At 45.2% G+C, this 26,321-nt stretch overlaps 2 protein-coding genes across 7 annotated transcripts in view; both read left to right on the top strand.

The window, feature by feature from the left end:
* Positions 1 to 16,631, top strand: part of LOC117645858 — a 21,056-nt gene extending 4,425 nt beyond the window's left edge. For 4 of the 5 annotated variants that reach the window (XM_034386364.1, XM_034386365.1, XM_034386366.1 and 1 more), the window contains 6 exons: positions 922 to 1,084; positions 1,412 to 1,536; positions 2,170 to 2,348; positions 2,475 to 2,770; positions 9,468 to 9,626; positions 10,316 to 11,732. In XM_034386364.1, the coding sequence (XP_034242255.1) occupies positions 932 to 1,084; positions 1,412 to 1,536; positions 2,170 to 2,348; positions 2,475 to 2,770; positions 9,468 to 9,626; positions 10,316 to 10,489 (1,086 nt within the window). In that variant the 5' untranslated portion in view covers positions 922 to 931 and the 3' untranslated portion in view covers positions 10,490 to 11,732. Of the gene's footprint in view, positions 1 to 921; positions 1,085 to 1,411; positions 1,537 to 2,169; positions 2,349 to 2,474; positions 2,771 to 9,467; positions 9,627 to 10,315; positions 11,733 to 16,433 lie in introns of those variants that run through there. The other variant, XM_034386369.1, reaches the window with a different exon arrangement.
* Positions 16,621 to 26,263, top strand: LOC117645864. Of its 2 annotated transcripts, none has more exons than XM_034386401.1 (6): positions 16,621 to 16,637; positions 17,093 to 17,214; positions 17,286 to 17,519; positions 21,647 to 21,816; positions 24,480 to 24,678; positions 25,626 to 26,263. In XM_034386401.1, the coding sequence occupies exons 4-6, from the start codon at positions 21,689 to 21,691 to the stop codon at positions 25,875 to 25,877; spliced, it is 579 nt and encodes a 192-aa protein (XP_034242292.1). In that variant the 5' UTR covers positions 16,621 to 16,637; positions 17,093 to 17,214; positions 17,286 to 17,519; positions 21,647 to 21,688; the 3' UTR covers positions 25,878 to 26,263. The 2 variants fall into 2 exon arrangements, with proteins under 2 accessions (XP_034242292.1, XP_034242291.1); XM_034386400.1 differs by having other exon boundaries at positions 16,627 to 16,637; positions 17,286 to 17,492; positions 25,626 to 26,251.
* The last annotated feature ends 58 nt before the right edge of the window (positions 26,264 to 26,321 follow it).

The following is a 26,321-nucleotide window of genomic DNA, read 5'->3' as shown; positions in this document are numbered from 1 at the left end:
TTACAAGCTGCGACCGAAAAACCTAGCCGGAGTGTCAGATACTTTTGCAAGAGGTACTTCGTTGCTTTAAAAATTGAAGTTTGAGATCTAACATGAATAAGAGCCGCATTGAACCAACCTTGCGAGGGATTTAGTTCAATATTGTCTTCTTATTAGAAATTGCAATAGACTGACTCCCTTTATTTTTAAATTGAGTAACTTTCGCAATGGCAAAGAAAGTGCTTTAGCAAGTTTGACAAAGCTACCGTATTCTTCCCAGATTTAAGCTGTACGTTGCCTGAGAGAATACACTGCAATGCCAGTGGTAAGTTTACTTGCCACGAATTTGGCAAGCCGTTTTGAATGCCAAAAATTGGCAAGCTTGGCCCGGAAATACTCTCCAGCTTTTGGCAAGCTTACGAAGAGTGCCGACCAAACCTTGCCAAATTTGGCATTCAAAACGGCTTGCCAAATTTGTGGCAAGCAAACTTACTACAGGCTTTGCAGTGTAAGTGTGTTTAACGCCCTTAATACCTTACGAAGTATTTTGAACTTACATGCGTACAACCTAATTTACTTTGTTATACCAAGAAAAAGTTCACTCTCATTCCAGGAACGTGACATCACGTTGAAACGAACGTGACAAAGTGTCATGTTCGTTTGAGCAATGTGTCACGTTCGTTTGAATGTGAACAAGCTGATTTTTGCCCAATTCACACCCAAACGAATGTGACACAATGCTCAAACGAACGTGACATTTTGTCACGTTCGTTTTAACGTGATGTCACGTTCCTGGAATGAGAGTGTTCGTAAATTACGAAGTATTTTATTTGTAAGCTTAGTGTATGCTCAATATACTTTGTTCTAACAAACTGCTTTCCTTTTTAAGGCCTGAAATAGTTTGTAAGGTTTTCTCAGTGAACAATTCATGCTTTTTTTTAGGGCCGCGACAATGGCCGAGGAGTGGCAGGGCAAAGTGTTTTGTCCTTTGACGTGGACGGCGAATGGAGCCCCTCTCGTGCCGATGACCATGGCGATGGCAAGGTCCATCGAGGCGGAGGGACTGGACTTCTCACCTACACCCTGGCATCGTCTGCTTGAGCTCGTAAGTATTGGCGAATTTGCTCCGAAGATTGAACGAAAACTAATTTTGCTTTGCGGAGCGAAGCTCCCTGTTCGGGATTTTGAACGTTCGCAGTGTCACTCTCAGTGTCATTCCTCACACGAGTTCTATGCGAGGTTTCCCTCGAATGAAAACTGTCCCAAAATACTCAAATAGATATTTTTTAAACAAGGTCTCAAACTATCAGGACGATCGTAGGGGTCCATGGAGAGGTGTGACTTCCCCTCATTTTGATTGGTACAGTGAGCCCTCCATAGGTAACAGCCACCCCGACCGGGATGATCAATGTGTTCCACCTTTTTGTTACAGATAGGACTGGCGTACGCCTACCACCAACTTAGTCGAGCAGACGCCTGTGAGAAAGTGATCAATTGTTATGCAATCATCTTGCCTGGAGTTCATGATTCTGATTGCCCACTGATCAAGGAATATCGGTGAGTGTATACACTGATTCAGGGTGCTTGCACGCCAATGCAACGCACTTTATGTCGATATCTCGTATATTGAAATGAGTTGAATACACATGGAATCTGTTTCTAGAGCGATCAACATCGACTTTTTTTTTGGGGGGGGGGGAGGGGAGGGTTTCTATCGAATACTTTTCACTTCGGGTATCGAAAACCAATTACGTGCCCTCATCTAAGAAATGGTAACTTTTCAATCTAAAACGCCTTTGACAAGCAACTAGACGTTTCAAATACAAATAAGTTCTCTTCGTAGATTTGTTAAGGGTTAAGCGTGGACGAATGGTCCACGCTAGGAAACGACCAAGCTGTGGTCCACGCTTCACAGCGTTTGACTCCTCATAGGCCAGCTCTCTCTCAAGTGCTATCTCAAGTGTGGACCACAGCTTGGTCCACGTTTCCTAGCGTTGCCCATTCGTGGTCCACCTTTTCTAGCGTGGACCACCGTGGTCCACGCTACCTAGCGTGGACTTGGTCCACACTTAAATTAGCAGCGTTGATAGTGCAAACCTCCTCGGTTTCGGCTTTAAAAAATTGATGGTGTTTTCAATCACATGTCGCTTTATTATTAATTGCGTCCTGTATTTGTCTGTTCGCCTCCAGGCCGGCAATTAGGCACCTGCTCGACGGCTTCTGGGCCATGTTGGAGTGGGAGAGGAGGCGAAAAACGTCTCCACTGCTGGCGGCCTTCATCGAGGAGATCACTCCCTTCGAGGAGCTGTCGCCGCGCCTCCAAGCTGCCGTCCACGCGGTGCACGCGACCATCAGCAAGGTGCAGAGAGGTGCGAGCAGACGGCAACAGAACGCGGCACGGTGTGCATCGTTCAGTTGACGATGTACACCGTGGAACGAGGTGACCCCGATACTTTTGCCGTCCATCCTAACGGTGTATCCGACTTGTCCCGCAGACGTGGCGCTGACCCACGCGCAACTGGCGGTGCAGAAAAGCCCCGGCGAGGGCGAGTGGCACCACCTTCTTGGCTTGTGCACGGGCCTCCCCGGTTCCGGCGCCACGCCGGCAGAACACGAGGCGCACCTGCGGGAGGCGCACCGCCTCCGTCCGGGCCCGCACACCGCCGTGACGCTGGCGAGGGTCTTGGCCTCCAAGGAGAAGGGCCGCGCCAGGGAGCTGCTGGACGAAGCGCTGCGGGAGCACCCAGATTCGCCCTATGTGCTGAGCCTCGCCGGGGAAGTTCTGGTTGCCGTAAGTCTACACACCCTAAAACCGTACGAAGTATTTTGGGCATACATAAGTGTGGAGGCAGAAGCTGTAGCTCGGGCACCAGGACTCGGGGTCTTGCTTGGGGCTGCGGCTGTAGGGACAGGGGCAGCGGTGCTGATGACAGGACAGGACGCGGCTGGTGCAGGAGTGGCCGTGGGAGTGGGCGCGGCGTGAGGGGCTGGAACTGGGGCTGGGGCGGCAGTGGTGGACAGCAAACGGAACAGTTGTCGGAAGGCCTGGGACGACTGCGCTCGAACCGGCAGCGGCTGCATGCGGAACGGTATTGTGGAAACCACCGAATTGAGGCCCAATTTGCAGCGCTTTGCTCGGCTTTGCGTATCTAGGTAGTACCTTGGCGGCAGGCCTCTTAGGTGGTGGAGGGGTTGGCGGAGTAGTTTCCTTCCGCTTGTCCGCCATGTTTGCCTTCCGGAAATCCCGTCCGCCGTCCGTCCCCTGCCTCGCCGCTGTTTACCGGGACGCCCGGGAATTTCCCGCCTCGGCTTGCGTCGCCCGTTGCCCCAGCTGGCCTGGCACCCTGGGAAACTCCGACAATGGCACTTTTCGGCTGGTCCGCCGGGCAAATATCGCCATTGTCGCGAGGTGATACGCGTATACCTGCGTATGACCTCCAAAAAATTATAGGTTATACGGTACCCTTGATTTCATTTATAGGTCGTACAGCGTATGACCGCGCATACCTTAGCCGGCACCTCTGGAAACAGGGCGGGAATCGGGTGTATCAGGATCAGGTGAATTGGCCTTTGGCCAGAATTCTCAAGCAGAGCCCGGAACTCCTCCTCCGTTGTTAGGCACTTGACATCTCGCGGGAAGCTGCTGAGCATGCCCACCCGCATGTCCATGCCGAACATCGCCTTGTAGGGAGACATCTTTATGCCGGAGTGCAGGGCATTGTTTTTGGTGTATACTGGACAAATTTTAATTCAGCAGCCCAAGCTATCCGTCCGCAGGTACGTAGGTGCGTGTTCAGCATTTTTTCAATGTCTTGGTTCGCCCTTTCGACAGAGCCCTGCGACTGGCTGTGACGCGGTGAACCATGGACAAGTTTCAGTCCAGGCCACCGCGCACAGAGAGCACGCAACGCACCAGCTGATTGGCGAACTCACGCCCGTTGTCCGACTGCAGAATAAAGGGAGCACCAAAGAGACAAAATATTACAGCACCTGGTCCGCTACTTCCGCCGCTTCCTTTTTCTTCAGTGGCCTCAGGATGCAAAATTTGGTCAGGTGGTCCTCCTGGTACACCATTATGTGATTGAACTCGCCGTCGGGCTTGGACTGCATGTCAATTAAGTCGACTTGGCACCGGCTGTTCATTTCAGAATGCAAAATGGTGGCTTCAGCACAATCCCCTTCTTTTGCTTTTTTTGTTTCATGGCGCAGCCTTCACATAGAGTTAAGAACAATTTGACAACCTCTTGGGTAATGTTGCTGTACCTGAAAATGCCATATATCATGATTAGATTCGAGGACTGCAATAATTCAATACAGCACTGCACTACAGCACTTACATTTTGGTCACCTCGCTGTACAGCCTGTGTTTGCCCCAAGGCCAGAGGCTTCATGAGCCTCGTAGAGTACATCAAACATCTCCTCAATTGCGACATGATACTTGATTGCAGCACCGGGCTCGGCTGAGGCCTCGGCGAGCTTCTCTACGCTAGGGTGCCGCGAAAAACACTTTTTTCTGAAATTGATATCGGCTCGGGTGGCAAAGTGTTCTCTCAGGGGTCAATATGAACGGTTTTAAATATCACCCCGATCGGATAATATCTTCAGCCCCCACAACGGCCTTGAAAATCGGAAAAATGGTTAAAAACGCCTTGTGGGTAGGCAATTTGTTTGCACGCTTCCGGCCACTCCCAGGCATGTCCTTAGGCTTAAAAAGTCGAAAGGGGACCCCCTAAGCCTAAAATAAATTTGTGGACAACCTCACTCTATGATTAATACCAGTTTCTGCAAAGTTAACGCATGATATTTAACAATTCTGTCATGATTTGCCTCCAAATCCCCACGTATGTCACTTTCGCCCATTTCGACCGTCTTTTTCTCCGATCTGACTTACTTCCTGATATCAGAAGGGTCGATTTAGGGCGGGTGCATTTTGGGTCAAAAATCGCTAGGACGCTCTGTTTGGCGGGAAAATTGGGTCTAATTAATCAATTTTTCTGCAATTTCGGTTATTTTGACCCAATTTTCCCGGAAGCGTCCTATCGATTTTTGACCCAAAATGAACCCCCCCTAAATCGACCCTTCTGATATCAGGAAGTAAGTCAGATCGGAGAAAAAGACGGTCGAAATGGGCGAAAGTGACATACGTGGGGATTTAGAGGCAAATCATGACAGAATTGTTAAATATCATGCGTTAACTTTGCAGAAACTGGTATTAATCATAGAGTGAGGTTGTCCACAAATTTATTTTAGGCTTAGGGGGTCCCCTTTCGACTTTTTAAGCCTAAGGACATGCCTGGGAGTGGCCGGAAGCGTGCAAACAAATTGCCTACCCACAAGGCGTTTTTAACCATTTTTCCGATTTTCAAGGCCGTTGTGGGGGCTGAAGATACTATCCGATCGGGGTGATATTTAAAACCGTTCATATTGACCCCTGAGAGAACACTTTGCCACCCGAGCCGATATCAATTTCAGAAAAAAGTGTTTTTCGCGGCACCCTACTCTACGCCCTTCCACTTCCTTATTTCATACCGCTTCAGGCGCCTCCGGTCAGTCGTACTGAGAAACTTTTTCTTGTGCTGGGCTGCTTTGACCTCGGACATTAGTTGGGCGTACCGCGGCAAGTCCAGTAGTGAGGCGTTGTCCTTTCTCTTCGAGCTCATTACAGCACCTATTTTCTCGTCGAACTTTTCTTTCATTTTGGCCTTTTCTCTTCCTTTATTGGCCCTTCTCTCAAGCTCGACATCGTCGATATCTTCCATTTGGTCTTGTCAAAAGATTCTCAGCAGCCCGCCGTCAAAGCAAACAATCGAACAATACCCCCCCCCCCAAAAAAAAAAAAAAAAAAAAGAAATGAAGGTCGGACTTTACCCAGTCAGCCTTTGGTAATGTCCGAAGGCGCTGGGTTATGTCCGGCGAAACATGGTCGGACTGACATTACCCAGAGGCCACTGGGTAATGTCGAATCCGCCGGACATTACCCGGGTAATGTCGACACTTCCCGCCCGCCGGACGCCGGACATTACCCGTAACACATACAAATTTGTTATGAAAGCACGAAAGAGCAAAATTGCACACTGAAAACCTGACGAAGTGTTTTAATATATGTAAGGCACAAACCATTTACTTCGTAAATTACCAACTATTTTCTATGTAAGCTTAAGTATTTAAGTTCTTATGTGGGGCTACTTTACTTCGTAACGCCTCAATGGTTAGTAAGGTTTTCATAGTGAGAGAATATCAGATACCGGCTGATATACCTCCTTAGATAGGCTGCAACGGCATCTGTAAGAAACACCACATTCTTTGTTGAAATTGTTGGATTCTTAATCGTACGAGGTGACCTATCAAAATGTCTGACGCCAACTTTTGGAACTAGAGGCATCGTTGTCAGACAGGTCTGTTCGATCGAACGAAATCTGAGCTTGGCATGGAACAATCGGCTTTTGTTGATGCTGATCCTTCGCTCTTCAATGTCTTCCTCAATATACGAAAAAAAAAACATTTTTTTTTGTAAAGACTGCAAAGTTTCAAAACCAATGAAATGGACAGTGTTCACTGCGAATGTCAGAGTGAGAAACAAGACTTCCAGAAAGCCGACGAAGGGGATAACTCCATTTTGACCATTTTTCAGGAGAAACAAAAGACTGTTAGCAGGGAAAATTAAAACTAATCAATAGAATGTTACAGATGATAACAAGTTCAAGGAGCGTTAGTTAAAATATGAGATGAACATCAGGAGTGTCAGGTCACTGCGTATAGGAGTTCTGTGACTTATCACTTTCCGTTAAAATGGGAAACAGAGTCATCGCAACTTATATTTTCTAAACGAATTGGGATTTGGAGACAAGTCAAGTGGAACTGTAGTCGGGAGAGAGTATTGGGGTGATTCCGTGCGTAGAGGGTCATTTTGGATGTACCAAATGTTCTTTTTTAAAGTTCAACTTTAGGGGCTCAATTTGGTGTAGATGGCATACATAGTACACCACAGTACCCCTCTGAGCGTGGCAGCGCTACAACTTGACTTTTAATTTCACCCCCTATGAAATACGGCGGAATTTACAGAAATAATGACGGAATTTACAGATTACGGAATTTACAAAGCGAAGTGTTTAGTCTCCTGACCCGCTGGGTTACAAGATAGGTAAAAACTGTTCACGGTGTCATTTTGAGCATCCAAAATAGCGTTTTTCAGCGAAGGTTGTGGGAACTTTCTCCCTCAGATGGAGGAGCTACGGCCCGAAACGGAATTTACAACTATTTTTACACCCTTACCGTTTTGAACAATTCTGACGGCCTGGAAGCGTCATTTGACCGCCCCAGGTCCCGCGGGCACGGGCTTCTGGAAGCGTTTTTTATGTTCTTTCGATCCCAAGTGGTCGTGAGGTTCTAAAACGAAAAGGAACCCCAGTAGACCGTCATTTTTGAAAACAGCATAGGTCACATGGAATGACATTTTCCCGGTGTTTCGTGGCGACCAATGATGATCGGGCCCCCTTTCCAAATTTTTAAGAAAAAGCAGGGGGGGAATACCAGTTTTCTTTTATGTGGGTGAACCATGTCACCAGCTGGAAGCTGGCCATCAGAACGTGTGTTGATTGTGACAACCAAGAATAAGGTATCCTAGAACCGTTTGTCCATCATGCAGGGAAGGTCTTGATTTTAGTGCTCTTGAAGACGACCAGAAAGTTGGTTGAGAGAACCACTCATCTGAAAAACTTCAGCCGGATACCTTTGTTCGTGGGGAATTTCTATGAACGCTCAGCAAACTCTGTTTCACGTCTATGGTCCTCTTAAATGTAGTGTTATTTACACTGTTCCAAACTGCATCACATAAAAATGAATGAGACGGCACGGCGAAGAGCCGCACCGCATGCTCTCTCCCGGTTTAGCAGAAGACAAGTGGTTGGGGATCTGCCTGAACCTAACCCATTGACCGAACGTAGACGCCAGCGAGAGGCAAAATGAAAATCGTTCTTCTCCGAAATTCAGTCTAATATTTTGTTCCAGAAAATTTTAGCTTTTACGGCTAGAAACATATTTACCAGGCAACAAAACAGTGATTTGCGAAAATTATTTACTTGAGTAACATAAATCGGAAATACCCCAATAGGCGAAAAGGGCACCCGTCACCAAGGGCAGGTCCGTGAAACCTCGACTCTCAGGGAAACAACTTCCTTGAGCAGATGTCGGAGTGACGATTGGCTTTTGGGCCACCAAGTGACTTGTGAGGATTTTAAATACCTAGTGGTTGTGTGAATAGCCGTTCGATGCCCACAATTTTTACTGTAACGACAATGAGTACATCCGATCGTGACACGGAACAGCTTTTTTCAGTGACATGGTCCCCACGGTACCATTTTCGCAAAGCTGTATCGGGTTCAACAAGTGAGTACAAGGTCACCTTTCCGTAATTGGTGAAGAATAAGTCAATGGGGCGAGAGTGAAATCGCCAGTTTTCTTTTGATGTGGCTGAGTCATATACTACAGCATGGCAATTTGACTTATTGTTGGTGACCATTTACGGAACTTACAAAACGACACTTTAGCAGTTGAATGATAAAAAAAGTTGATCGACTTATCACAATGAGGACATAAATCTTCGTTTAGTAAAGCAAATTGAATTGCCCAAGCCTACCAAATCAACCTCAGTTCAGGCGCAAGGTCCGGTGACCTGAAATTTACCCCTACGCACGGAATCACCATTTGGTTCCTCTGGTGCAATTTTTTTTGGACTTAGCTCTTTTTTCCGTTATGGTTCTTAAAATGTAAGTGGTTAAGCCTGACCATTCTTTTTCAATCAGCCCTAAAAACACAAGTTGAGTTATCTCATGTAAACAATAAGTTCAACGGAGTCATGTTGGCTTGGAATGAGTGATCTTTTTCAAAGTGGATTTCCTCCTTACCTGCTAGGAACTGGATGAAATAATTTGGTGCAATGAATTTTCAACCCATTCTCGGCACATTATAACTAAAACTCAATTTGGAGATAAGTCGAATTATTCCCTTCTTCCGCTTCCTGGATCATTTGGTGTGCGGTATTCTTCATTACCCAATTTCGGGTGACAATCTCTTCATCGCCCACACTCTCATTCCAGGAACGTGACGTCACGGTTGAAACGAAGTGACAAATGTCCGTTCGTTTGAGTACTTGTCACATTCGTTTAGGTGTGAATCGGGCAAAAAACGGCTTGTTCAAACATTGAAACGAATGTGACACAATTTCTAACGAACGTGACATTTGTCACGGTTCGTTTCAACGTGACGTCACGTTCCCCTGGAATGAGAGTTTTCAACATTGTGGAAGGTTTTCAAATCAAATTTGGGCGAGGGAAACACGGTCATCATCCGAATTTTGCTTATAAAATGAATTTCACCCATATTCGGTTGATAACACATAGCGAGTCCAAAATTGGCTATTGATCAAGACTCTTTCATTCGCAGTGTTGTTTACCTTTTGTTTGACCGGATTCCTTGCGTCTGTTTGCCAGATTGACGGCCTGAACGTTGAGACCGCGACGCAGGCCAAGCGGCTGCTGGAGCGTTGCTCTTCCCTCATCGGGGACAGGGGCAGCACGGAGCTCAAGCTGGCCAACCTGTGCAGGCGACAGGGTGGGCGAGAAGCGGAGGCCAAAGCCCATTACCAGAAGGTGAGTTCTTGCCTACACTTGCAGGAAAAGTGGGAGGAGTGCGCGGAGGAGTGCAACAGCAGTTGATTGAAATTCATTGAAGTTCATTGAAAATGTGCACAACGAGGATTGTTAACAGCCTGCACTTGTCATGCCGGCCCCTTCCCGATTGAACTTCGAAAGTACAATTCCACTGAAAAGCCATTGGTAAGTTTGCTAGCCACATATTTGGCAAGCCGTTTTAAATGGCAAAGTTTGGCAAGTTTCGGTCGGATATCTTCATAAGCTTGCCAATTTTTGGCAAGCTGATGAGTATATTGCCCGGCCAAGCTTGCCTATTTTTGGCATTCAAAAAGCTTGCCAATTTTGTGGCAAGCAAACTTACCACTGGCTTTGCAGTGTCAACCATGATAAAAATATTGCCAGGATTTGTTGCAGTTTTGTTGAATTAGTCTTTTCTGGCAGTGCAATTTATCGGATTCACCGTGAGTGAGTTCCGTGGCATTTAACCACAGCGAGGCAGCAGCTGAGGCACAAACCATGCAAGCGTAAGACACACGTGGTTCACACTTGAATAAGCGTGACACATTCTGGTTCACGCTAAAGCGTGACTATCTCGTCACACACTTGGATTTTCAGTGAGCAGGGTTTTCAGGAATGAGGGGTAGAACAACCTTTGACAGCTCTCTGCGATTGGTGTGTGCTTCCAGGCCTACAGCTTAGGGATGGTGTCTGCCTACATGCCGGGACCCCTGGTGGGCAGCGCGGCGCCTCACCCGCACTTTTACTCACACGCAGCAGCAGCATGCATGTGCTGCAGCCGCAGCCCTCAGCCAGCAAACAAGGCACCGACCAAAGTCGAACGGATTTCGCGAAGAAAATGATTGACAATAGGTTTAGATAAGTTGTACGAAAATCTACCTTCTCTCTTGTCTTGAATATATTGAGAGGTTAACTTTTATTCACCCGGACATTCCGATACGGAACTGTTTATATTCTGTCTAAAGTCGCTTCGTAACGCGGTTTCCCGTCGCCGAGAGCCGCTAGTTTGGGAAAAGAACTTACCTTACATATGTATGTTGATTCCCCCCTGTTAACTTACTTACTATCTCATTCTAGGAAAGTGACGAAACTTACCGCTAAAACGAATGTGACAAAATGTCACGCTCCTTTGAGCATTGTCTCACATTCGCTTGAATGCGAATGAGTCATAAATTAGCTTATTCTCATTCAAACGAATGAGACACAATGCTCAAAAGCTCGTCACAAGGTTTGTCACATTCGTTTTTACGTGATGTCACGTTTCCCCTAGAATGAGAGTGTAACAAAACTGTAACTGAAACGTAAAACTTCCTCTCCCGAATTTGTTTAATTGTTGGTTTTAGAGATCTAAGATTTGATTTCAGAGTTTTATCCCCATGAAAATGTTACAGTAGCATCTAGAAAACTGTTTTTACACCCTTAGCCTCATTTTTCTGGTTTGAAAAGGGTTCCCCGCTATTTGGAAGGTTAACCTTTTCTCCTCGGTGCGGCAGGCCTCGGACAGCCGTACTGATTGATCTTGGTTCTCAAAACGTGTTTCATGCTTCAATTTTTTTGGTGTTCATTGTAAGAACTCATGAATTGCACGGCTTATCATTTTAATACATTATTAAGCTTATTTACTGTACCCACTTCTATGGTAACATATCCTTCTAATATAATAATGAACTTCTTTATTATACCCCCTTTGATGATTATGTATCCTTCTATTGTGTTATTGAGCTTCATTATCCTTATAAGGTAATATTAAGTTTCTTTATTATATCCCCTTTGATAACCTATCCTTTTAATATATTATTAAGCTTCTTTGTTGTATCTCCTTCGATGGTTACCGCATTGTACAAGCACGTCTTGGCATCCAAGGGGATCTTGTTCCAAGGAAAATCTCCAATCCCTGTAGTGTTTTGAATTTCTTTTACTTAAGTGATATCATACGTTCGTACGCACGTAAGTTGGAAAACGAAGCAGTGATTTTTTAGTGTTTGATGCAAATCTTTATAAAGAGCGCGGAAATTTTGTTTGAATCATAAATTGTGTCTGGATTGAATTTTGTTTCTTGACGCTTGGAGTACTTTTTGAAGCTTGTGAACGCATTTTCAGTTTGCCTTCAGCTTGTGTTTAGGCCCGGACTGGCCCGGGCCGCAAGGGCGCGATCGCGCCCGGGGCCTCGCGCGAAGCGCGGGGCCTTTCGGCCGCGGGCCACGGGGCCTTTTCACCGCGGGGCCTTTTTGGCCGCGGCAAAGTCGCGGTCTTTAACTATTTACGTACTTAAATCGAAGGGGCCCCATTTGAAAATTTTTCATACACAGGATAATTTAATGGTAGGGACTCTGTAGAGGTTTCTCAAGATTTCGCAGGATTTCGCGTCAAAATTATGCCGGATTCCGCGAGATTTTGATGGTATTTTACGAAATTTCTACCGATTTTACGCAAGATTTCGGCAAATTAAGCGCTTTTTGACCAACTTTGGTCCTAAAATCGTTGCGGTCAAAGGCAAAATCGTTGTGGTCAACGTCTTCCCGATACAGGCCATGAAAGAGTGGGGTCTTAAGAATACTAGAACGTCGAGGGAGGCCTTTTACGGCTACTAGATTGGATGCAGTGGCCGCCCAAAATCAGCAAATTTCCGAGATTCGACCACTTTTTGACCAACTTTGGTCCCAAAATCGTTGCGGTCAAAGCCAAAATCGTTGTGGTCAACGTCTTCCCGATACAGGGCATGAAATAGTGGGGTCATAAGAATACTAGGGCGTCGAGGGAGGCCTTTTAAGGCAACTACATTGGACACAGTGGCTGCCCAATGTCAGTGAAAACGGCTACTTTCGGAGATTCAATCACTTTTTGACCAACTTTGTGACGTTAATGGTCCTAAACCCGAAGGCCCCGGCATCTGCCTGTCTGCCCTGGCCAGTCCGAGCCTGCTGGCTACTACCGCTCAAAGAAAAGCGGCCCATTTTCAAAATAAACACTTCCTAATTTACTACTGATGGAAATGCATTTCCATCTCCAGCAGAATCCAGCTCAGCAGCGAGACCGAAGGCCTTCACGGTAAAAACGGTTCCTGGTTTTCCCAGGAACTCCCTGGAAATCACCTATGTCTATACCATAGGCTTCCTGGGAAAACCAGGTACCGTTTTTACCGTGTTCTCCTGGCTAGTAAATTTAAAACAATGGACGCATATCGGAAAAGGGGGCCCTTGACGTCACACTGCGACCGGGGCCCTGACTTAGCCAGTCCGGCCCTGCTTGTGTTAAAACACGCGAGATTGCAAACAGAACTGAGCTCTTGCTCTCCGCGATGATCCAGTTGAACACCACCCTCTCATTCCAGGAACGTGACATCACGTTGAAACGAACGTGACAAAGTGTCACGTTCGTTTGAGCATATTCGTTTGGGTGTGAATTGGCCAAAAAGCAGCTTGTTCACATTAAAACGAATGTGACACAATGCTCAAACGAACGAGACATTTTGTCACGTTCGTTTCAACGTGATGTCACGTTCCTGGAATGAGAGTGTACACTATAAAGAGATCACAATTTTAAGGACGGTTTGGGGCATTCTGAGTCTAATACTCCGTTGCCTACGCGAATTTAAATAAAGAGTCTCACTCTCCCAAAGGCGGGGCACCAGCTGACAATTGAAGTCACCATTCTAGTCGTGGCTGAGTGAAGAACAAGAATCACAAAAGACTCCATTGCGGGCATTTAAAGTGTATATATTCGCTCATAGTATGTTGTATTTACTAAAAAAATAATTTCATTAACTTATACCAAGCAAGGGGTCTTAAATATTTGATGTAAAAGTGCAAAAAATGTACACTTTTGTGATTCTTCTTGTTCTTTAGTCGGCCACGACTAGAATGGTCCATTGCAAGCCTTTTTATGACAGCTCATCTACAGTATATGTTGACTTTCGACCAAATATCCGCCCAGGCCTTTGTAAAGTTGAAGGTTCAAAGAACCTTTTAGACTGAAACGGGTTCCCGCAACTTTATCTCCATGGCTTCTGAGAGGCGCTGAAAAAAGGCGGTAGTATGTGCCCCACCCTCTGTTACCTCGACGAAGTGCGTAGCAGGGGCCGCTAGACGGTATGGTGTTGGTTCCTATTGCTTTACTGTTGAGGGATTACATTTGTGCTTTACTTTGATGATGGCTGCAGGGGCCTGGCGTTTACACCTACGATTACACCTGTGGCCATGGCCTGTGGCACTGACCTGCCGTCGGCAGGCTTCGCTGCCGGCCGCCGTATCAAATGCTATCAAGTCTAGTTCCTTTTCGCTCTTTTGTTTCCGGACCTCCTTTTGGACCTCCGTTTTAAACATTAGGTGGCAGAGAGTTCGCAAAGTTTAACTGCGCGTCAGTGTCGGCTTCTTTACCCTTGGAAACGAAGACGCCGTGAAAGGTGAGGAATCTATTACGAGGTTTGGGATCGGAAGTAGAATGGGTTGTCAGAGAGAGAGAGAGAGAGAGAGAGAGAGAGAGAGAGAGAGAGAGAGAGAGAGAGAGAGAGAGAGAGAGAGAGAGAGAGATAAATTTACTGGACAAAAGCCAAGCTGGAAAATGTGGTTCAAGTAAGAACTGAACTGAGATTATCGTAACATTTACTACTACTCGTTAATTTCTTAGAACAGGATCAACGTTAGGTCGATTTCCGTCATCAGCTTATTCTGAACCGCATTTCTGTGGACTCCTACCTGGGATGTCCTGGCAGGTCATGTCGCACTTAATGCCTATCTTCAGTATGATTGTACTGCGCATTGCCTAAATTCGAGGGAATTGTGTTGTGGGTTGTCTACACACTAAATGTTTTAGTACTAATTCTGTACGAGACATCACAGCTTTTGGTGCACACGAACTTTCCGTACAAATTCGTCCGAGATTTTGCACAAAATGAAGAATTTTGTGCAATTTTTCGTACAAAAATTGTACGAAAAGTTCGTGTGCACTAAAAACTGTGATGTGTCGTACAAAATCGTATATGACATTTAATGCGTATGTTCAGGTAATAGTTTTGAGGGTTGCGTAATATAAGGCTCCACAGGGGGGGGGGGGGGGCGTTGAGTTTCCTTATATGAGCAACCGGCCATGCAGTACCGAGGAGATAATCAATGTGCGCTGTTAGTACACATGAACTCACGAGTACAGATGAGTACAGCTCAAGTTCCGCGTAATTTCCCGGTAAGGTAGGTGTACGCCAGACTGTAGCTGTTACGACAAGCCACAGTCTGGCGTACACCGGCCTACCTTGTCAGAAAATAGGGTACTTTCGTAGATCGTGAACCGGAAGCACACAGACGCCATGTTGGCGGAAGTAGATCAAAACTTGACATGGGAAAGTAGACTATAGTCAAACGTACCGGCCACACTTGAACATTAACGGTCGTTACATACCGTAGAACGGGGTAATATGAGACAAATTTCGAGTTTTTTTTGTGAATTTCCCCCTTTCAATTTCAATTTGAGGTACTGAGGTGTTCATCACTTGTTCATTGACCCTTTGGCTACACTCCCACTAAATTTCAGATTTTTAGGTGCAGTAGGGACCTTTCAATAACCCTCGGAATGCCGTCCCATATTTCCCTGCAATGTGGGGTGAGACAAAAGAAAGAAATGTTAAAGAAGTATGGATAATTAAATCATTTAGGCGGGTTTGGAGCTTTTTAAGTTCTTTTCATTCATTTTAAAGATAATTGGAAACTATAATGGAGACGATATAAAATCTGGAGGGGAGAAAAATAGGTGTCACTTAAGAAAGCTGCAAAATGTATAAGAAGTCATGAGTTGTGCCTGTCACATAAAAATACTAAACGAAGAGCATAGATGCCGGTCAGATAGTAAAGCATTTTCGTGTTAAAATCATTCTTACTTGAAATTATTAACAGTGGAGTATGTCTAGCCTCATGTTTCAAACGAAAAGAGGTGTCTCTATTTTCCCTGCAAGGTAACAAAATTGTATTCCATCTGGAACGGGCAGCCCGAGAGTAGACATAACGGAACCAAATTTTGTCCTGATTATGTTGACATAATTGCCTACAGATTTAAACCTCGTTCGGACGAGAACCCAAGTTCTAACCGAGGTTTCTGGGGAGGTTTTTACTAACTTTATAAAACTTGTTAAAATTAAGAGGCTTTTCCTTTGGTTCTAAATAATCCCGGTGAGTCTCTGATAGCCTTCGTGCGTTTCCTGTAAGCTGCCACGGCCTCCTAGATCACAAAAAAAATTCACGGTGGTCTTCTGCACAACCGCTAGAGAGCAACGTGACAAAAACCGAAAAAAGTGCGCTTTGTCTCGATTTTCCTTCATGTCTCATGTTACCCCGTTCTACGGTACTTATTTGCAGTTCATATGTGTTTCGCGAGCAATATTTGTACAGTTCGGCTATAGTTTTAGATGCGAAGAGAGGTGAGTTTCCGGCCAATATGGCGTCTGCTTGCTTCCGGTTCAGGATCTACGAAAGTACCCTATTACGCGTCTCGAGCTGTGCTCATCTGCCCTCCGTTCCGACACCTCGGCGAATAGGGTACTTTTGTAGATCCCTGAACCGGAAGCACACAGACGCCATGTTGGCGGAAGTAGATCCTAAAAGTACATGGTAATTTAGTGCGAACAAGGGTCCAATCGTTTAGAAAATCCACGACTGCAGGTTTTCGACTTCTGGTTTTGTTCCTCCTCGTGTGTAACTGGCGACGGTGGTTACAATGCTTATTGTGAAAATGATTGGTGGCATCTCAGTTTCTTTTTTTCCCTCGTCTACCCTTTGTAATGTTGAGTTACTAACTTTGCAGGTCCTTGTGCTGCTTCATGAGTCGCACTTTGAAGATGGCGACGGCATCAAGGCGTACTGAGTTGGCGGAGGAGAGAGCCTGTTCTGGGATTGATCCGATGACCGTTCTGCCTAAGGAGCTTCTAATCCTCATATCATCTTTCCTTTCGCCTCGTGACTTATTCACGCTTGGAGAGGTGAACTGCGCATGGAGGGAATTCGCCCGGTGAGTACTATCCTAGAATCTGAACGGTGTGCACACTGAATTACTTGACAGTTTTTGTGCACAAGCTGCACTGCCAATCCAAGTGTGAGACAGTCTCATGCGAACCACGATGTCTCACGCTTGCAAGTGTGAGCCCCGTGTGTCCTACGCATGCAAGTGTGAGACACGGCATGTCTCACACTTGGACCAGATCTGGTTCCTCCTACGGCATGGACTGTACGTAAGAACGGTAACTAGTGTTAAAAGACTACGGAATATTTTGTAAAACAGGTACGGTAAATACTGGTTTTTGAAGTACGGTAAAGTTTGGCAAAAAATTATCCAGGATTTACCGTCGGTTTTTCTCAGAGTGCAGGAAAAGCACCGTCCAGTTTTACGAATGCATTGCGCGCATGACACAGCACGGGTTTAGACCCCGAGCCGCTTCTTGAGATGGTGCACCCCGCCTGCTTCAGGGACCGCGCCGTGTGGCTGCAGCTTCGCGTATGCCTCTCCTTCCCGATACCGTACATCTACAGAGAGAGCAACAGTGTCGACGACGAATCGTCCAGCAGCGACGACTGCTCCACAGAGACAAGTGTGTAACTAAGCATGCTTCAGCCTGCATGTACACTGCACCTGGAGCCAACCAGGCATGCCAACCTGAAGCATGCTTGGTACACACTTGTGTTTGTAGAGTGGCCGGCCAGCAGTGACGACGACTCCACTTCCGTCGAGTCGACCTTCGACAAGCAGTCGGAGAGGAACCACCGACTTCGTTTGATGGCGACCGCCGGCCACCTGGACACACTCGTCGTAGACGCCGACACTCTAACTAGCAGCCAGCTCGAGTCCATCATCCATTCACGCGCCTCGGTGAGTATGCAGATACGCTTGTGACAGGTAAGCACTGGTTTTCTTTAAAATTATTTGAATGTCGAATTAAGTTCATGGATTTTGAAGAGAAGGTTAGGTAAAATTCAAGATTTTTCATGAACTTTGGTGCACATCTGGAGTTCTGCTCCCTCGCTAACACAACAATCCTAACTGTTTACTAAGTACACACTTACAAATGCATGCTTGCAAGTACACACTTACAAACGCATACTTGGCCAAGTACACACTTACAAATGCATGCTTGCAAGTACACACTTACAAGCATGGAGTTGTACGTCGTCAAGCATGCGTTTGTAAGTGTGTACTTGCAAGTATGCATTTGTAAGAGCGTACTTGGCCATGCGTCTGTAAGTGTGTACTTGCAAGCATGCTTTTGTGTACTTAGTAGACAGTTAGGTTTGCAGTGAAGTCGTGTGTACTCTATAGATCAGATCGAAAAGCGTGCACTGTTTGCTCTAACTGGAGCATGCCTGCCAGAAACGCACGTACTAGTACAGCCATGCCGTGGCCACGCTAGCTGAAGCATACATCTCGTGCACAAGAGATAGGGAGTTGTCTGTCTTCTACATCAGTAAGCGAAAGCGTGTCCGTCCATGGTATGTAGCACTAGTTAGTGCATGCTTGGCAGGCATGCGCTAAAAAGAGCGTGCTTTCAGGCAAGCTCAGGCATGTACAGTTCTCTTCAGCTTTAACTTCGAGGGGTCCTGTAGATAAGATACTTTACTGTTTCCGAAGTAGGTCTTATTTGGTTGTTTCCGCTTAAAGAATCCTACATAAAGCTTTAAAAAAATCTTAGTGAGGAAGCTTTCCCCAATCGTTAGGTTGATTTAATTGAGTTCTTAAAACAAAATTTAATCCAAAATATTGAACGGTGTCTCAAAAAAGTACTGAAAAGTACCTTTTATATGTTTTTTAGAGCATCACAGGAGAAATCTTCCTGCATCTTTCATGGGGACGGAAAGTCTAGAAATTTTTTTGGGATTATCCTTTAGATGTATACTAGAGATTTTAATGAGGAAGTCTTCACATTCAATTCTTGTTCCAAGCTAGAAATTTCTACATTTTAATAATTTCATAAAGTGAATATTTTGCCTTTTGTCAAACTTATTTGTGTCTTTAGACAAAAGAAGGGCTCCTATTGAGAAATCGGCATTAAAACTTGTGGACAAGTCACCAAAGAATACATTCCATGCAAGGTGACTCATGTAGTGTCAACCAGGAATGCATGACTTGTTTCTACGACAGAATATTTTGTCGACTGAGTAAAGCAGTGGAGTTGAGGATGTAAGTCAGCGAAAATTGATCTTAATGTTATTTCTTTCCGTATGATAAAGAAATAACCCACGTAGATTAAAGGTTGAATCCCATGAATCTGAAACCTTCTATGCACATATTTAGCAAAGAACTCTGGAAATAAGGGAGGGTGGGGAACCATGACCACTTTTTTTTGTGTCTCCCGGGTGATTCCGTGCGTAGGGGGTCATTTTGGATGTACCAAATGTTCTTTTTTAAAGTTCAACTTTAGGGGCTAAATTTGGTGTAGATGGCATACATAGTACCCCACAGTACCCCTCTGAGTGTGGCAGCGCTACAAGTTGACTTTTATTTTCACTCCCTATGAAATACGGCGGAATTTACAGAAATAATGACGGAATTTACAGATTACGGAATTTACAAAGCGAAGTTTTTAGTCTCCTGAACCGCTGGGTTACAAGATGGGTAAAAACTGTTGACGGTGTCATTTTCAGCATCCAAAATAGCATTTTTCAGCGAAGGTTGTGGGAACTTTCTCCCTCAGATGGAGGAGCTACGGCCCGAAACGGAATTTACATCCATTTTTACACCCTTACCGTTTTGAACTCTTCTGACGGCCTGGAAGCGTCGTTTGACCGCCCCAGGTCCCGTGGGCACGGGCTTCTGGAAGTGTTTTTTATGTTCTTTCGATCCCAAGTGGTCGCGAGTTTCTAAAATGAAAAGGAACCCCAGTAGACCGTCATTTGTAAAAACAGCATAGGTCACATGGTCACACGGTGGACATTTTCCCAAAGGCTGTTTCGGGTTCAACAAGTGATGATACAAAGGTCACCCTCCGTAATTTTGTGAAGACTAAGTCAGGGGAGAGAGTGAAATAGCCAGTTTTCTTTAGATGTGGCTGAGTCATATACTACAGCATGGCAATGTTGTCTTATAGGTGTTGGTGACCATGGCGGAACTTACAAAACGACACTTTAGCAGCTTACGAAACCCAGATAAACAAAAGTTAGATCGACTTATCCACATGAGGACATGGTCTTCGTTTAGTAAAACAAATTTGAATTGCCCAAGCTACCAAATCAACCTCAGTTCAGGCGCAAGGCCCCGGTGACCTGAAATGACCCCCTACGCACGGAATCACCCTCCCCCTACTCCACCGTGTGGTTCGAAAAGAGAAGTTTCCAGCATGAGGGGATTCTTTGGACCTCCAAGGACCTCTTCCACTCATTGGAACTTGTCTGCAATGCACGGCAGGCTCACAGAACACTTTGGAAAATAAAACGCAAAGTGGTCATGGCGCCCCACCTATGGGGCACCATGACCACAGTATTTTTTTGGCCCAAGAAGTGTACTTTCTACCTGTATTCTCTCTAAAATTGTTTTTATCGCTGTCCTTGCCATCAGGCCAGTCAACTTAACAAACAAACACTCTAAAAACCATCGAAGTTTCAAACGTTCTAAGATGCCTTAAATGGACGGTTTAAAACAATTAACGCCCTAAGGCTTTCAAATTTCACATCCAAAGAAGACGAATCCAAATTCGTATGCAGATTTCAATTTGGTAAATTTTAAGAAAATTATCGCGGTTACTACACTGCAAACAAGTGAAATAAATGCTGTTTCTCATAATGCCAGAACCGTCTCGGTGCAAAGTAGCCACGGATCGCTTTCGCGGCCAACTTTTGCGGTTTGGAGCTCATTTAGTGCTATAGAAACTACCATTTCAAGTCTCAGTTTCAGAACCATTCTTAATCATCCTGGTGATTCACGATTTGTGATGAAACTATCTATTCTGCAGCAATTATTCAACCTTTATACATTTTCTGAAGCTCTCCGAGCAAGACAAAAGCTACTTAGAATTAAATGTGATGTTGGATATTTTGCCGGAGAGCCGACACTTTGAGAAAAACGTAAGACATCGAACCTATCTCCTCAAATGTGACAGTGAGAAAAAATATCCCAGATTTGAAATACGCCCAATTTAGCCAAAACGCTGTAACAAAAATTTTGGCGAGGTGCTATGGTCGTACCCTTGAAGCTAGAAGGTAGGGCTCTGGCTGAAAATAGTTAGAATGCTATTCTCTCGAAAGTCCGGTCGACCGGTTGCCGTCGGCAAAGAAGTTCCCGAGAGCGACGGGGGTGGTCATGGTACCCCAGTGGTCATGGTGCCCCACCCTCCCTTACTGATTTTGGCCATTTTGGCCCATTTTTTCACCAGGGATCGTCCTTAAGCCCAAGTGTATTTCGCTTAGTTTGTTCATTTGGTGCGGATAATAGAGTGAGCGGAGTGTATTTCTGCAAACACCACACCTCTGGTTTCTTCGATCTTTCATCTTCAGCTTGTGGATTCCATAGCAGTGCCTTTTTACTGTTAGTTGTCCCAAACGATCGAACTTGATAGGAAATTCGCCGAGCTGTTCCTGAAGCTCTGCCCTTTGCCCCCGCCTTTTTTCATCACTGAGTAGCCGTCTGCAAGGTAGTCAAAACCAGCACCCCTGCAAGTGCCCCCCACTGCAATAAAAAGTGAACATTACAACAAAAGTTCAACAGAAACTGTACAATAAGAGTGCAACAGGGGTTGTAGAGAGTACAACGAGAATGGTTCAAACCACAAAGGGGCCTGGACTGCACAGCACTCATCATGCCGATTCCATTGTACATTGTACATCAATTCTTGTACTCGGAAAGTACAATAAATTCCTGATAAAAAAATTTGCCAGTACTTGGAAAGTACAATAAATTCCTGATAAAAAAATTTGCCAGGAATTTGTGTACTTGGAAAGTGTACAATAAATCCCTGATAAAAAATTTGCCAGGAATTTGTGTACTTTTGTTGTGGTTATTCTCTTTTTTTTGTCACTGGGCTGTTTCCTCTGCAGGTGCGCCGCCTCCTGCTGCGGACCAGCCACTGCGAGCCGCACATGGACCCGCCGTGGGCACTGCGGCTGCTGCGTCGCGTGGCGCCCTACCTGGAGGAGCTGAGCCTGGTGCCCGCCACGCGCAGCATGCTGGCCGAGCTGCACGCCATGCCGAGGTACCGTAAACCGGGGTAACTTCTGCTTTTCTTTCTTTTTGGACCTACCCTCTGGCTGAGCACATTCGGAAGCTAAAGGGTAATTCTTTCCCAAGTCACCCGAGGTCCCGAAATAGATGTCTCGAATTCCGACGAAACTTTGTGGGTGTGTTCCCTATGTAGCAAAGAGCTCCAGAAAAACTTTTCAACTTTTTTGGTCGGCCCAAAATTTTTTAATCATGTATTTTGTAAAAAAAAAAAACAAAAAAAAACAGGAACCTTCACTAAAAATTTGTTTGTTGCCCGAGGGTGACCTGCCCGGTGGATTTCCCTTCTTTTCATGGTACTGAAAAAAAAAGTCTCCGAGAGCCACCTCAGAAGTCACTTGTTCCAGGAGATATGGACCAAAAAATTCGTTTTTCGCGAATACCCAAAAAATGCATCCGAATTTTTTGATGATAATTTTTTTAAGGAAGGTCCTATGGTGGTCTATCACCCTTATTGGTTTTGGGTTTGGCTAATGGAAAGCAGAATAATAATCGCGTTTTTCCGCTTTTTTTTCGCAGTTTTTGGCCAACAGTATCGCCATTTTAAGTCTGACTTAATGTGCGCCATTAGACTTTTTTTTCGCGTTTCCAAGACGAATCGATTGATATAAGTTGTAGTCAAATCGGAGTATTTTGAAAAAATCGCCCTTTTTACGCATCTAGATTAGTTGGATTCCAAGACGAATCGATTGATATAAGTTGAAGTCAAATCGGGGTATTTTGAAAAATCGCCCATTTTACGCATCTAGGTTAGGGTAAACTATACAGTTATCGGCAGGGGTACAGTTATCGTCATCTCGGCGAATAATTGGGTCCTGCTCTGCAAGTACGCGTCCGTTAGTGATGCGGCCAATGCAGGTCGCTAGAGACACCTTTTGGGCATGCAGGACCGAGACAGCATCGCGTTTGACTGAGCATGTCAGCCAACAGAGCCATGTTTCTAGTCAAGTGCAGAATGAGGCCGCTTCGGCCGCCCGTTCTTATTTTCTATGCTAGGAACAGGGGTTCAATCTTTCGTTAAATTCGTGAAAGTGGGCCTGAAAAAACTATTCTCCTTGCCAGGTTTCTTCTCCCCATCTATTGAAGAAGGCATACTGTGCTTGGTGCACAGAAATTCCTCTTGCTTGCCCTCTTTCGGGGGGTGCCGATAACTGCACCAGAGAAATCACCCCAAACACAGTTATCGTCAGGGTGGCCTCAAACTTCACTGGTGTTTCGGGCGTCGTCCGGGAGTTAATATTCTGATGCATTATGACCGTAGGAAGACCCCTGCCAAATTTGAATGAAATCGGACCACTATTTCCCAGTGATCTACGTGATTTACGAAATGTCCTCCTCGGCGCTTTGAGAGGTTGTTTTTTCGCAGCTCATGGTGCTAGTTGTCCGTGAGTCTAAAATGAAGGGCGCAAGAGGCATAACAGAAGAGAGAGGGGGTTCGTGACATGTCAAGGGGTGATATAGAGTGTCTGTGACGACTGTTTGAAATTTGCGTCACTTTCGGTCATGTTTTGCCTTTTTAACAAGGGGTGCCGATAACTGTCATAAAGGGTGCCGATTACTGTGTTTTTGGTAACCTTTTTCTCAGGTTAAATAAGAGCGTCACTAAAAGTTTTTAGTGAAATCTTTGTCAGCCACTTCGTTGTCTAGATCCCTCTGAGGTGTCTGGAACAAGTCGCACGGGTCTAAGTGTCAAAACCTACCCTAGAGGCCCTTGAAAAGAAAGCGATGCTCTTAAACTGACGGTAACTGTGTAGTTTGCCCTAGTTGGATTCCAATCGTAAAAATGGCGATTTTTCAAAACACTCCGATTTGACTTCAACTTATATCAAAAAGTCTAATGGTCAGACTTAAAATGGCGATACTGTGGGCCAAAAACTGCGAAAAAAACGGGAAAAACGCGATTTTTATTCTGTTTTCAATTGGCCAAACCCAAAACCAATAAGGGTTATAGATCACCATAGGACCTTCCTTAAAAAAATTTTCATCAAAAAATTCGGATGCATTTTTTGGGTATTCGCGAAAAACGAATTTTTTGGTCCATACCTCCTGGAACAAGTGACTTCTGAGGTGGCTCTCGGAGACTTTTTTTTTCAGTACCATGAAAAGAAGGGAAATCCACCGGGCAGGTCGCCCTCAGGCAACAAACAAATTTTTAGTGAAGGTTCCAGTGTTTTTTACAAAATACGTGATAAAAAATTTTTGGGCCGACCAAAAAAGTTGAAAAATGTTTCTGGAGCTCTTTGCTACATAGGGAACACACCCACAAAGTTTCGTCGGAATCCGAGACATCTATTTCGGGACCTCGGGTGACTTGGGAAAGAATGACCACAAAACTGTTCAAGCACTTTGTTTCATACTTGTTTGGAAAGGTGATGAAGCGTTTGGACGGTGGGTTTGGACCAAGCAAGTCAGTTCTATGAAGATTTTTCAATTTTACTAAGTTTAACAATTTTAGAGAAGTGTTACAAGTCTCCCTTGGTACTCACACAATCTTAAACGATCAAAATTGTGCATAGCTAAAGAGAAAACAGTACAATTGACGTGTGTTCATAAAACTTAATGAGCAAGAGGTTAAAAAGTCCACAAAGAGACTGAGAGTGTAGGGGCATATGCCTTTGTTTTACCAGCGTGTCACTTATCCTTGTGCCGCAGGCTGCGTCGCCTGGAAGCAGAGTTCTTCGCCATGGCGAAGGATGAAGAGCCAGTCATGGAGATCGCTGCCCCCAGCGAGCCTGGGACGGGCATCGCGTGGCTGCGGGCGTTCGACCTGCCGCAGAACGTGACTGAGCTGCTGCTGCGCGCCTACGGCCATTCGCTCAAGGAGGTCATGCTCTCTGCTGGAGCGTCCAAGGTACGGTCCGCGACAGCCAACACATCTACACCCTCATTCTTCAATCGACATTTTATCAATATTCATTGACGTTTGTGCGCATTAATAGAGTTTTGCTAAGAATTTGTTAAGACTAAATTGATAGTAATGTTTGTAGGACAAACAAAAATGTTAGTATGCTTATTAAGGATACTGTGAAGTGAAACTAGCATGTCCTAGAAATATTTATCACAGGAAGATCATTTTGTGGTTTAAATTCAACCATTGTAAGATGAATTCAATCCCAAAGTAGGAGGCCTCTTCTCCCACTAGTTTCTGAGCTATGGAGGTTTACATTAACTTCCACTCGTTTCTACCAAATTCTCCTCACGACAAAGGATTAGCTACCCAGTCTGCAGATTCTGGCAATTTAATCTAGTTTGCATAGGAAAAAAGATAGCGTTGGCAGATTTGAAAATATCAGTCAAGAAGAGGCTGTAACAGCTATTTTACCAGGCCTTTTTTATTTTTCTTCAAATTTGAGAGATTTTGCCCCATTTTGGCCTTGTTTTTGGTTTTTCAGAAAAACTAAGGCAGATGTTTTTTAAAAAAAAGGGCAACACTATCTTTTTCCTATGCAAAAATAGAAAAAACTGCCAGAATCTGAAGACTGGACTGTTAATCCTTTGTCGTGAGGAGAATTTGGGAGAAACGACTGAAAGTTTATATAAACCTCCATAACTCAGAAACTAATAGGAGATGAGGCCTTGGTCTTAGGGTATGAGGTTATGTAGTAGAAACAAACTTTTCCCCTTACATTGGGACATCTGACATAAGTATTCAAAAATGTCAAATAGCCACTTTTTCACTTTACAATTACCCTAATGCGTACAAACGTCAATACGTTATCAATCAAACACTCAGTCCGAGTCCTGTGAGTTGATGGTTTACCCCCTTTCGACCCTCTCTGGTTCCGCCACTGCCCCCAGGACGCGGACGGCGAGGAGTGGCCCGTGACGGTTGCCACGGAGACGCTGGTGCCGATGATGGCGCGGTGCGGGCTGCGCGTGCTGCGTCGCTGGGTCCGGCCCGCACACCGCTGCGCTTACCCGGACCACTGTAGGGCGCAGCGCAAGGCGCTCCAGGCCGTCCTGCCCGCGTCGTGCCTCGTCCTGTGTGGCGGGCTGGACTGCGACCGCCGCGGGGCGCACTCCGGGGAAGACTTCGACTTCAACTTTTAGCTGTGGCCGGAAGCAGTTCCCACGCCTATCCATGTACACCTACACCTTCGACAAAAGGTTGCGTCTCTAGAGACACTTATATAGGCGCAAAGTGTGAATTCCCTGATGCGTGATTCCCCAAAATGCAAATTTTTAACTTGTCAAGGTAGATGTGATTAAGTAACGAAGTAAGGAGACCTCCTGTACTGTATTCTGACTTAACAGATCAATGTTTTAATCCGTATTAATGGTATGTGACAGTAGGAATTGCGTCCTTTGCTTTTGAGATATTTTTACTGATTTATGTGGTAAGTTTACTTGGAGGTGCCCACTTGACTGTGTTTCTTCCTTGTTTTGTACCAATAGAGCCTATTTTTCACCCATGACGTTCATCAAAATCCTTTATTTTGGGTGAATTTTAATTGTAGTATCCAGAAATTAAACGTTTTTGGGGTAATTTTAAAA

Source organism: Thrips palmi, unplaced genomic scaffold (genome assembly GCF_012932325.1).
Source record: "Thrips palmi isolate BJ-2018 unplaced genomic scaffold, TpBJ-2018v1 HiC_scaffold_19, whole genome shotgun sequence".
Classification (NCBI taxonomy): Eukaryota; Metazoa; Arthropoda; class Insecta; order Thysanoptera; family Thripidae; genus Thrips; species Thrips palmi.
Note: the sequence above shows the minus strand (reverse complement) of the source record. Positions and strands in the feature narration are given on the sequence as shown.

Excerpts from the sequence above, each read along its gene's own strand:
- LOC117645864 (XM_034386400.1), top strand. The coding sequence starts at position 17,400 with ATGGCGACCGCCGGCCACCTGGACACACTCGTCGTAGACGCCGACACT. Across the intron at positions 21,817-24,479 it reads CCGAGGTACCGTAAACCGGG|GCTGCGTCGCCTGGAAGCAG; the intron begins GTAACTTCTGCT and ends CTTGTGCCGCAG. Across the intron at positions 24,679-25,625 it reads TCTCTGCTGGAGCGTCCAAG|GACGCGGACGGCGAGGAGTG; the intron begins GTACGGTCCGCG and ends CACTGCCCCCAG.